General features: G+C 42.5%; 1 protein-coding gene across 2 annotated transcripts in view; it reads left to right on the forward strand.

Moving 5' to 3' along the window:
- Positions 1 to 12,457, forward strand: part of PCNX2 (pecanex 2) — a 306,841-nt gene that overhangs the window by 145,948 nt on the left and 148,436 nt on the right. The window contains exons 18-19 of one of the 2 annotated variants that reach the window (XM_044239352.1): positions 4,734 to 4,826; positions 5,933 to 6,083. In XM_044239352.1, coding sequence (XP_044095287.1) covers positions 4,734 to 4,826; positions 5,933 to 6,083 — 244 coding nt within the window. The remainder of the gene's footprint in view (positions 1 to 4,733; positions 4,827 to 5,932; positions 6,084 to 12,457) is intronic. The other variant, XM_044239353.1, reaches the window with a different exon arrangement.

Genomic DNA, 12,457 nt, shown 5'->3' on the forward strand with positions numbered 1-12,457 from the left:
TGATTCTCAAGTGTCTTTGCCCCAGGCGGAATTACACCGCCCTTACCAGGGGCCGGGCTGAGTGATCTGCTCGGCTTTGCTTTCAGGAGCTTTTGTTCCCTGAGCGCTTTCCGTAGAGTTCCGGAGGACGGGAATACAAATGGCGGCCTCCTGGTCTCCGGCCCGGAGGAGCCGAGAGCCCGGGGCCCCGCTCCCCTGTGCGCCCCCAGCGAACAGCTCCCAGTAACTCGCGTCTGCCCAACCTCCGGCCGCGCTCCGAGCTCACCGAGCTTGCGGCCGGTTCAAGGCAACTCCGAGCTGCGAGCTCACTGTCAGCTGTCTCTGCAGCCGGCTTTCCCGTTCCAATATCCGCAAGCTCTGCGACACTCAGACACCCCAGATCCTTCTGTGACCCCGCAGGACCGGAGGTCACGCCGACCCTGTGTGGGTTTCGCCCCGGTTTAGCCTCCGGAGCGATGTCCCTCAGCGGAACAGACTTTTAAAAGTCCTGATTTTGTGCTCCGTTGCTCCGCCGCTTGCCAGGAGCCGGCCCCTCCCCCCGGGGTCTATCTTCCCGTCGCTTTGGATTCACTTCTCCGCCAGTCCTACCTTTCAGAAAGTGGTTGTTTTTCTGTTTCTAGAATTGCTGTTCTTCTTCTCCTCGATCTGCCGATGGATTTGCAGGTGTTTGCAATCTTTAGATAAGCTCTCTAGCTGATCTCCTGCTAGCTGAGGTAGTCTCAGCCTGCTACTTCTCCGCCATCTTGACTCCTCCGGTCTGGGCTCTTTTTTCTGTCCTCCTGATCTAGATATATTTTTGCTCCAATACCATCTCTTCATAATTCCTACAGTTTTGTCATAAGCCTTGAAATCAGATATTATATATCTTCCAAGTTAGTTCTTCCTTTTTCAAAGTTGTTTTTACCTTTTTTCAGACTGTTGCATCTCCAAGTAAATTTTGAACCAGCTTAGCAATTTGTACAAAAAAGTCCTATTAGGATTTGATTAGGATTCCACTGGATCTGTATATCAGTTTGGTAAGAATTGACTTCTTAGTAATACAGACTGAATCTTCAAATCCATGAATATGGTATATCTCTCCATTTATTTCTTGAGTTTCTTTCAGCAGGTTTTTGTAGTTTTGAATGTACAGGTCTTGTATATTTTTGTCAAATTTATCCCTAAGTATTTTATATTTTTTATGCTATTATAAGTGGTATTTTAAAAACTAAGTGTGTGAAATTATGGTCCACATCATTAGTCATTGGAAGAATGCAAATTAAAGCTATAATTAGCACTACATCAAGGTTTCTCAGCCTCACTGTTGACATCCTGAGCCTCATAATTCTGTGGTCAGGGACTGTCCTGTGCATTGTAGGGCATTTAGCTGCATCCCTGGCCTCTATGCACCAGATGCCAAGGTCACTCTCCCTCTTCCTGAAATATAGTAGTCAGAAATGTCTCAGGACATTGCCAGATGTTCCTAAGGAGGTAAAACTGTCCTTTTCTGAGAACTGTTACAGCACTACACCACCCTGGAATGGCTAAAATAAAGATTACTGACCATACAAAGGGTAGGCAAGGGTATGGAGTAATTGGAACTCTCACACACTGCCAGTGAGAATGCAAAAAGGTTACAATGACTTTGGGAAACCGTGTGGCAGTTTATTTTCCTTTCTTTTTTTTAAAAAAAATTATTTATTTATTTATGGGAGGGGTTAGGGAGAGAGAGCATAAGGAGGCAGAGAGACAGGCATACTGAGAGGGAGAAGAAGACTCCCTGCTGAGCAGAGAGCCAGACATGGGATTCAATCCCAGGACCCTGGGATCACAGCCGGAGACCAAAGGCAGCTGCTTAACTGACTGAGCCACCCAGGCACCCCTGTGTGGCAGTTTCTTAAGAAGTTAAGTATAAACCCACTAAGTGTTCCAACCATTCTACTGAAAGCATTTACAAAGAGAAATGAGAGCTCGTGTCCAGAGACATGGCCATGAATATTCATAGCTTTATTTGTAATCACCAAAAACTGGAAATATCTCAAATGTCTACCCACAGCTGTGTGCACACAAAGGAATATTACTCAGCTATAAACAGCAGTGGCCTATTCATACAGACAACAACGTGGATTACTCTCAGAATAATTACACTGAATGATTGAAGCCAGATCAGAGAAGGATACATTTTCTACAATTCCACTTATATCCCATTCTAGGGAATGAGATAAACCATCGTGATGGTGCCGATCAGTGGTTTCCTGTGGACAGAGGAGACAAGGGGGCATAGGTTAGGAAAGGTCAGGGGAGGAAACTTGGGGGCATGATGGCTGTGCTACCTACCCTAATTATGATTATGGATTTCATGGGGACTTTCCTATGTCAAAACTCACCAAGTGGTATTCTTTATACACATGCAGGGTTTTGTATGTCAGGCATATCTCCCAAGCCCTGCTTAAAAAATACAATACAGAAAAGAAATGGGCAGGAGGAACATTTGAATAAAAAAAGGCCCTGCAGTCATTTGTATTTACAACGGATACTCATGACCCTGACAAAAATCAGTGGAATTCCCATATGTCATCCAACTGTGAAAAAAAATAACCATCACCAGAGCTCATTCTCCCTCTTGCTTTCAGGAACCCAGAAATGTAACCCTCCTCTTGCCAGAAGTTGCCCTGATGGCCCACTTTGCCTTAGGCAGGATTCAAATTAGAATATTTGAGAAAATGTTTATCTTCCTTCTGGGTTAGCAGTCAGTAGTTTTTAAGTGACATAAAACCATGTCAGTAAGAAATAGGAAGGAAAAGTTAACTTCTCTTCATAGCCTAAAGATTCAATGAGTTATACAGATCTTTCCTTCAGGAAAGTCTGGCCTTTTGTAAATCTTTGCAATAAAAGGATACCTGAATTTTGGCCGTTCATTAATAGTAAATTTCTGGTGAAAACCTTGTGATCACAAAAATTTTATAGATTCAGAATGAAAAAAAAAAAAAACCAAACAAAAAAACAATCATTTGCCCTGCTTAAAAATCAGGGAAATTCTTAACCACTTTTTAGCCATATTATTTATACCATTACTAAGAATAAATCTAGAAGTTAGTTTATCACTGTATGATTCTTCTCATATTCAATACCTGTATGTGAATTATAGAACAACTTTAGCAGATAAATGGACATTGAGAATATATCTCTTCATTATATTATTATTTTTTTAATAGTTTGCATTTTTAAAGATTTTATGTATTTATTTGACAGAGAGAAATCACAAGTAGATGGAGAGGCAGGCAGAGAGAGAGAGGAGGAAGCAGGCTCCCTGCTGAGCAGAGAGCCCGATACGGGACTCGATCCCAGGACCCTGAGATCATGACCTGAGCTGAAGGCAGCGGCTTAACCCACTGAGCCACCCAGGCGCCCTTGTATTATTATTTTTAAAAGATTTTATTTGTTTGAGAGTGAGAGTGTATGTATGTGCACACACACACATGAGGTGGGGAGGGGTAGAGGGGAGAGAAGATGGAGGGAGAGGGAGAGAGACGATCTTATGCAGAGTCCCTGCTGAGTGTGGAGCCTGATGTGGGCTTGATCCCAACCCTGAGATCATGACCTGATCTGAAATCAGCTGTCGGACGCTTTACCAACTGAGCCACCCAGGTGCCCCTCTTCACTGTATTATTAATTACTTTTACCAGGAGTGTTGATTTTTTCATCATATGGCTCCAGGTTCATTATTACTCCATTTAAGCTGTCTTTCTGATTTCTTCCCATCACTTTGGGTGCTAATTCACTCAGAAAGCCAGCAGCACGACTTGCAAGAATGCCGCATTTTAATTTTAAAAACAAGAAAAAAAAAGTAGGGAAACAGATGTACACAGATATAATTTTCTGGCAGAGAACATTCAATACAATGATTTAAAAGGCATTATTCCCTTTCAGTATGAGATATTGATATATTTATAGCGATAGCTTCAGAGTTTTCCAGTGCGTGGTACCTTAAAATGTTCAATAATTGTGTATTGCAGCAAGTTGGCCTCTGTCGAAAGAAAAAATGTGATGGTCCCTTGTGTCTCTTTAAGATCTCCCAGCCAGCACTTTTATGCTGGAATTGCACTAACGGGCCTTCCTCCCTATGATATTCATGCAGTATTAATAACATCCTTTGGTCTGACATTGTTTTGTTTTCCCCCAGCCCCCGCTTACACCGCAATTTTATGTGATGGAAAATTATTAGCAACTTACTGACATTTTCATTTTCTGCATACATGTCCGTGATACATGATTTAAATGATTTGGAAGTGGCCTTTATCCAATCTGACTGGGGAATTAAACTGTGAAATCTTCTGGTCCAAATAAATAAGTGAATGTGTAAGAGGCTTCTGTTTGGCAAACAGCCTGCATGTAAGCTCCACTGAAGCCAAGATGAACACTTTACCCTCCTTTACCAGACCATGGGCTCTTGTATCTGATCTTTGTTCGTAGAGAAGAAACTTATGCCTTTTATACGCATAGAAAGCTTGTTTCCTGCTGTGGTTAGCAGGTGCAGGCTGACCTTGCCCTGTGCATTCCCCTTTCCCCACCCCCTGCCTTGTTCTCACGGATGGCCCATCCCGTATGTGCCCCTGGGAGCACATCAGGTAAGTGATACGCCGGGAGAGTAGGGTATCCAGAGTCAGTATCCTGTTCCCTGACTTGACAGGTGAGTACAGAGTTGCCGAGAGAACAAAGAAAGGCAGACTTTACAGCTGGTTCTCTCTTTGCAGAAGGACATCTTAAAATCGGATCTTGTTATCTGCTCGGTGGCTGCTGTTCTGTCATTTGCCGTCAGTGCCAGCACCGTGTTCCTGTCCTTGCGAGTACGTATCCATTCGACTTTATGCTCTCCTCTCCCCACCTTCTTAGCTTCCTTAACCACAGAGCCCGCTGTGGAGCTCGGGGGCATTGGCAGGATAGTGGAGCCGGAGGAGAAAAACAGGACACCAGCTAAGAGGTTTAAGGAACATCCCTGTGTGCTGCGAGGTGTTACACCCAAGATGAGAATTGGTTCACATGGCAGATTGGGTTCAGGTGCTTTATCCTTTGTCCTCCCACACCCTGGGAGCTGTGCTGTTTGTTAGAGTATCAGCCCACATCCTGGGACCCAGTGGTAGTGAGACAGGCTGATGGCACCCTGCGGGGAGCAGAGACCGGAGGCATTAGCACATCAGGAGTCAGACAGAGGTCCTGGAGCCAAAAGGAGCTTTGAAACATAATTTTCAGTTAGAAAAACAAGTGATGAGCTCTAGATGGGGTTTCTGGCTTGACATTCCAACAGTTACTCTCTCCGAGTGGAAGTATTACATGCTCAGGCGCTCCTTCCAACAAGGAAAGTCTGTTAGTTGCATTGGTTATTCTCGACCTCTTCTTTTTTTTTTTATTAATTTTTTTATGTTTTATAAACATATAATATATTTTATCCCCAGGGGTACAGGTCTGTGAATCACCAGGTTTACACACTTCACAGCACTCACCATAGCACCTACCCTCCCCAATGTCCATAACCCCACCCCCCTTCTCCCAACCCCCCTCCCCCCAGCAACCCTCAGTTTGTTTTGTGAGATTAAGAGTCACTTATGGTTTGTCTCCCTCCCAATTCCATCTTGTTTCATTTATTCTTCTCCGACCTCTTCTTTTAAAAACAACAGCAACAAAACCAAGAGCAGATTTCCCTTGGTCTTTGAACTTCCCGGGGCCAGCTCTCAACGCCACCCCACCCCACCCCCCCTGTCCCCAACTTAGTGGCTCGCAACACAGGTGGGTTTTGCGTGGAAGAAATTTTTGGAAGCCTGTAATGAGAACTGGGGTTGCCTCTCTGTTCTGCTAGAGGGAAGAGGGTAAGGGCAGTAGTGTTATGGATTATTCACGGATGTCCCTCCCCTCTCCTGTGAGGCTAAACAATGAGATTTGCCCTCTTGTACCACAGCCATTTCTCAGTGTTGTGCTGTTTGCCCTGGCTGGCTCGGTGGGATTTGTGACCCATTATATGCTCCCTCAGCTCCGCAAGCACCATCCGTGGATGTGGATTGCACACCCCATTCTTAAAAACAGAGAGTATCAGCAACGGGAAGTGAGAGGTCAGTAATATATCCCTCGTTCAACACCAGTGGTGCAGCGGTAGGCATCCTTTATACCACAGTGTGCACAATTTATGTGAATGTCTGAATGCCTTGGAAGTATGTATTTAAGAATGATTACGTGTTACGTTATATTGTTAGATGTTACATTATAGCTATCTTACCATCCTTTTAAAAAAGGAGACTGTGTACCTTGGAGTATACAGTATTGTTTCAGAAAAGAAAGCTAAAATGGAGTGAATGTGAACTCTGTTGTATAAAAACAGTACTTGGTTATTTAGTATTGGGGAAGATTAATTTATATCACTCCAACCTCAAGATTATACTGCTCCAGCTTAAGTTGGCTGGGGATCGGGAAGAACACCTCACTGCCCTCCCATCCTCTACAAAGCTTTTTTTTGGGGGGGGGGCGGTGCGGTTGGGCGGGGACCTTTCAGACCTCTGAACCCTTGAACTTCGCTTCACTGGCTCTGGTTACTTAGACCTAGACCCATACTTGATTGCTTTAGGGGTTCTCGGGGCTATTTCTAGTCATAATCTAGAGAGTGTCAGAGCTTCTAGATAAGGAATCTTGGGAATTTCTCTGGTAGCTCTTCCCTTGCTCTGTGATCAATGGATGGCGGAAGGATTGATTTATCCCCATTTTCAGACACACTGAAGGCATTGGTCAGAGTTTATAGCTACAGTTTATAATGAGCTAGCACTGGGTATAACTTTATAGCCCCCTGTACCCCCTCTGTTGTAGAGGGACACACTCAGTTGTCATCCCGTCCAAGCACATGGGTGTGTGAGTGGGGCCAGGACTGCTGAGCTGTGAAAGTGGACTCACAAGGCTGGTCAGCAGCAACTTTGGTGGACTAGTGCGACAAAGGGAAAAGGGGGCAAAATAATCTAAGAATGAAGACGCAGAAGAATCACTTAAAATGCTGTTAAGAGCATTTCGTCAAGGAGCATCTCAAGGTGGGTATGAGGAGCTGTCTTGATCTAAAACAGCCGACTCGGGAAAAGTGTAAATCATTTAGTAGAGAGACATGGCCTCATGGGTCTGCCGCCCAGATAGGGTTCAGAAGGTGGAGAAGGGTCATCACCCCAACTGCCCTGCCCTCAGAGACTTCCCCTTCCCACCTGCAACACCAGCAGCTAGCTTAAGGGTGAAACTTAATATATTCGTGCTTAATATTTATATATATTCATGTATACATATGTGTATATTTTAATTAAATTAATACATATAATATGCATTTTTTAAATGTTCTGTTCGATGTCAGAGGCTACTTTAATATAAATGATTGTCAGTATTATGAAACCTGAAGGAAGATGGGCTCAGAGCAGGGCAGTGTGTACAGCTAGTTCATGTTACAGCTCACTGTGGAGAGAGGCGCGTCCCAGACAGGTGCCTGCTGGTGGCCACGTAGAGCAACCAGAGGAAACCGATTTCTACAGAGCTTCTGAAAGTATTAAGATCACATCCCCCTCTCATCTTCCGAATCTTTAGGAAGACTAAGTTTTGGGGTGAAATTTGTGGAATTTGGGGGAGGGGTTGTTATTTTGGCATCATTGATCTTGGGTGGAGATTTGAAGTATGAGGCTTTGCCTCGAGAGGCTGCATGCCTATCTGTATCCATATCAGCTACCCCTCCCTCTGCTTAGCTCTTTGGATGCCCTGGGATGAGCACAGAGAAGTTGTCGAATTGAGAGAGAGAACAGCAAGACAGATGGGGCTCAGGCTCAGCTTTCCGTGGTTGTTCAGAGTGTGGAGTTCTCAGGGATGATATGGAATTCAGCAGTAAGGAGTTTAGTTCAAAACCAGTTTGTCTGGTTTGCTTTGGTTTTGGTTTTTAGTTTGCTTATTTTGTTCGTGTGGTGGTTTTCTTCCCGGAATCTAACAGAGCCCAGTTTAAAACAGAATCATTTAGACGTTTTAAACCTGTGTGGCCTTTTCAGTACCGGATTCCAGTCAAAGTAACGTGAGTGTGTTTGCATGTATCAGCTCCTCTTTGAGGGCGAGTAGCTGGGCGGTGCTGGGTCTCCAACCCATACGCTGGGCTGGGAGGTCATGCCTGTGGATACGGGCTCTGTGGATGTTTCTCCCTTGCCAGCATTAGCTCTTCATAAGCCACCTGAATTCTAGCCAAAAGTAATAGATTTGACAAATTAGGCATGTAATGAAGAACAGATTGCATTTCAAAATTGTGTGCATAGACGGAAAATCCAAATATTTAAAATATGTGGGTATGAACTCATTGAAAAGCCATTACTCATTTTCGTATCATCCGAGTCCTGAGTTTCCTTCCTCCTCTGCCCCTGGCCTTCTGCCTTCTAGATAGTTCACTCTTTATTTCTACTCCTAAGAAAACATGCGCAGGAAATTCAGACCAACGGTATACCTTTTAACGTGAAAACTGTGCTCAAATCTTCTCTCTTCATCGGATCACAGAGTATTATAACTGGGAAAGAAGAGAGAGCAGAGCAGGGTGAGCAGATCTGTGGTAAAGCCACAGAATCCCCTAGTCCCCTGGCAGACATCGCTAACTGAGAACAATCCAAAAACCGGGCCCGGGGCAGGCATTGAATTGACATGTGAGGTGAGACCCATGTGCTGTCCCGTCTTAGAGTTCATGGAATGCCATCCCACCCTGGGAGCCTGCAGAAGTCAAGGCACATAACATCGGTCCCAGCAAGTCTGTGGCCAGTGAGTGACCAGCACCCAGGCCGTCTTCCTCCAGTCCAGTGCTCTCTCTGCTACCAGCTCGGCCCTCGGAGTAGCGCGCTGATCGCGTGTGGCTTGTATGCGGCTCTTGGACAGCATGGTGCCGCCGTCATTGTTACCCAGAAGGGCTTCATCCCTGCTGTAAGCTCCGAAGAGTCCAACGTGCCGTCGTCCCAGGCCAGCTGTACAAAGCTTTAATCCCGGGTTGAAACAGACTCGACTCAGGTCAGATGATTCAGCCTTCAGGTCTCTTTTAAAAATCAGTCCCTCTAAAAGTCCTTCCTTGACCACTTGGGTCAGACTCACTTCCCGGCTGCAACCCTAAACCTCCCTTTCCATCATAATCTCTCAAGTGAGTGTAAGCAACATGCCTGTTTGCTCGTGCTGGCTGGCCACTGCTTACTGTGATGCTGGGCACAGAGATGTGTTCACTGAATGGCACTTCATTTAAATATCACCCACCTTCTATCCGCTAGAACAAATTTAAACTTGGTATATAGACTTACTTTCAGTTTACTTTCCTTTCTGCATACCTCCAATAGGTAATTTTACTTGATGTATAAAATTACATGGAGATACAAAATAAATTTTGATATAAAATTCAGTCTACAATAAGTTGAAGACTGGAAATTGAAACATGTATTTTTTTTAGCCAATTCAGTTCTGTACTTTGGGGACTCATTTAAGTAAACTTCATCCCATCCTAGCCCCAACAAAATGTTTCACCAATATTTGAGCTAAAAGAATAAAATTCTATCACTCATAATACAGTTTAGCTGACATATGGTGATGTGGCTATAACTGACATATTAATGGGATGTGAAATTGTTCAATCTGAGTGATTCATGCTGAAAATAACAAGATAACAGAGTAGACGGCACTACAGATGGCACCGTATTAGTCAAGTGCGGAACTTTCCAAGACCAAATGTTTACGAAGCACTGTAGTTTTAGAAAATAAGACAAATCAATGATCCTGAATTGTGATGGTAATTCCAAACAAATGACTTCATTGATCAGCCTCTGTTATAAAAGACTAAGAAGCTGAATCTGTTTGAAAATTTATCTAATGGTATAAATACATATCTATCTATAGTTATTTTGAATATAAATGTACTAAATGTTCCATTCAAAAGTCCTATGGTGACAGAACAGATAAAAAAAAAAAAGACCCATCTATATGCTTTCCACAAGAGACTCATTTTAGACCTAAAGACACCTGCAGATTGAAACTGAGGAGATGGAAAAACATCTATCATGTAAATAGATATCAAAAGAAAGCTGGGGTGGCAATACTTATATTGGGCAAAATAGACTTTAAGACAAAGACTGTAACAAGAGAAAGAGAGGGGCACTGTATCATAATAAAGGGGACAAGAAGACCGGACAATAAATCCGACAAGAAGACCTAACAATTGTAAATATTTATGTACCCAACCTGGGAGTACCCAGATACATAAAGTGGTTAACAAACATGAAGGAATTAATCAGTAGTAATACAATAATGTTGGGAACATTAACACCATACTTGAATCGATGGACAGATCATCTAAACGGAACATCAACAAGGAGCAATGGCTGTGAATGATACGCTGGAACAGATGGATTTCGTGTTATTTTTAGAAGATTCCATACTAAAACATCAGAATACATATTCTTTTCAAGTGCACATGGAACATTCTCCAGAATAGATCACATATTAGCCCACAAAACCAGCCTCAACAAATTCAGGAAGATTGAAGCCATACCATGGTATCTTTTCTGACCACAACACTGTTCATCTAGAAGTCAACCACAAGAAGAAATCCGGAAAGACCACAAACACATGGAGGTTAAATAACATGCTACTAAATGACGAATGGGCCAACCGACTCAGAGAAGAGGTTAAAAAGTACATGGAAACACATGAAAATGAAATCACAATAATTCTAAAACTTCGGAGACGCAGCAAAAGCAGTTCTAGGAGGGAAGTTTATAGCATTGTAGCCCTACCTCAAGAAGCAAAAATATCTCAAAATAATCAAAAAATTAAAAAAAAAATCTCAAATAAACAATCTAAACTTACACCTGAAAGGGCTAGAAAAAGCACTACAAGTAAAACCTAAAACCAGCAGAAGGAAGGAAATCACAAAGATTAGAGCAGAAATAAATGCTATAGAAACTGGAAAAAAAAAAAGATAGAACAGATCAATGAAACCAGGAGCCAGTTCTTTGGAAAAAAACCAGAAAACCAATAAAATTTATTAACCTCAAGCCAGACTTATTGAGAAGAAAAACAAAGAAGAGGACTCAAAATCACAAATGAGAAAGGAATGATAACAACCAACGCCACAGAAATACAAACATTTATAAGAGAATATTATGAAAAACTATCGGCCAACAAATTGGGGATCTAGAAGAAATGAAGAAATTCCTAGAAATCTGTAACCTACCAAAATTGAAACAGGAAGAAATAGAATTTGAACAGACTGATGACCAGCAAAGAAATCAAATGAATAATCAAAAAACTCCCAATAAACAAAAGTCAAGGACCAGGTGACTTCACAGGCAAACTCTACCAAACATTAAAAAAAAGTTAATAACCATTTTTGAGTTTATCTTTGTATACGGTGTAAGAGAATGGTCGAGTTTCATTCTTCTACATATAGCTGTCCAGTTTTCCCAGCACCATTTATTGAAGAGACTGTCTTTTTTCCACTGTATATTTTTCCAAAACCACTGTTTTGTCGAAGATTAATTGACCATAGAGTTGAGGGTCCATATCTGGGCTCTCTACTCTGTTCCACTGGTCTATGTGTCTGTTTTTATGCCAGTACCATGCTGTCTTGGTGACCACAGCTTTGTAATAAAGCTTGAAATCAGGTAACGTGATGCCCCCGGTTTTATTTTTGTTTTTCAACATTTCCTTAGCGATTCGGGGTCTCTTCTGATTCCATACAAATTTCTGGATTATTTGCTCCAGCTCTTTGAAGAATACTGGTGGAATTTTGATTGGAATGGCATTAAAAGTATAGATTGCTCTAGGCAGTATAGACATTTTCACAGTGTTTATTCTTCCAATCCAAGAGCATGGAACGGTCTTCCATCTTTTTGTGTCTTCTCCAATTTTCTTCATGAGTGTTCTGTAGTTCCTCAAGTACAGATCCTTTACCTCTTTAGTTAGGTTTATTCCCAGGTATCTTATGGTTCTTGGTGCTATAGTAAATGGAATCGATTCTCTAATTTCCCTTTCTGTATTTTCATTGTTAGTGTATAAGAAAGCCACTGATTTCTGTACATTGACTTTGTATCCTGCCACGTTGCTGAATTGCTGTATGAGTTCTAGTAGTTTGTGGGTGGAGTCTTTTGGGTTTTCCATATAAAGAATCATGTCATCTGCGAAGAGAGAGAGTTTGACTTCTTCATTGCCAATTTGGATACCTTTTATTTCCCTTTGTTGTCTGATTGCTGTTGCTAGAACTTCTAATACTATGTTGAACAAGAGTGGTGAGAGTGGGCATCCTTGTCTTGTTCCTGATCTCAACGGGAAGGCTGCAAGCTTTTTCCCATTGAGGATGATATTTGCTGTGGGTCTTTCATAGATAGATTTGATGAAGTTCAGGAATGTTCCCTCTATCCCTATACTTTGAAGCATTTTAATCAGGAACGGATGCTGGATTTTGTCA

The sequence above is a fragment of the Neovison vison genome, chromosome 2 (assembly GCF_020171115.1).
Source record: "Neovison vison isolate M4711 chromosome 2, ASM_NN_V1, whole genome shotgun sequence".
In the NCBI taxonomy this organism is placed as follows: domain Eukaryota; kingdom Metazoa; phylum Chordata; class Mammalia; order Carnivora; family Mustelidae; genus Neogale; species Neogale vison.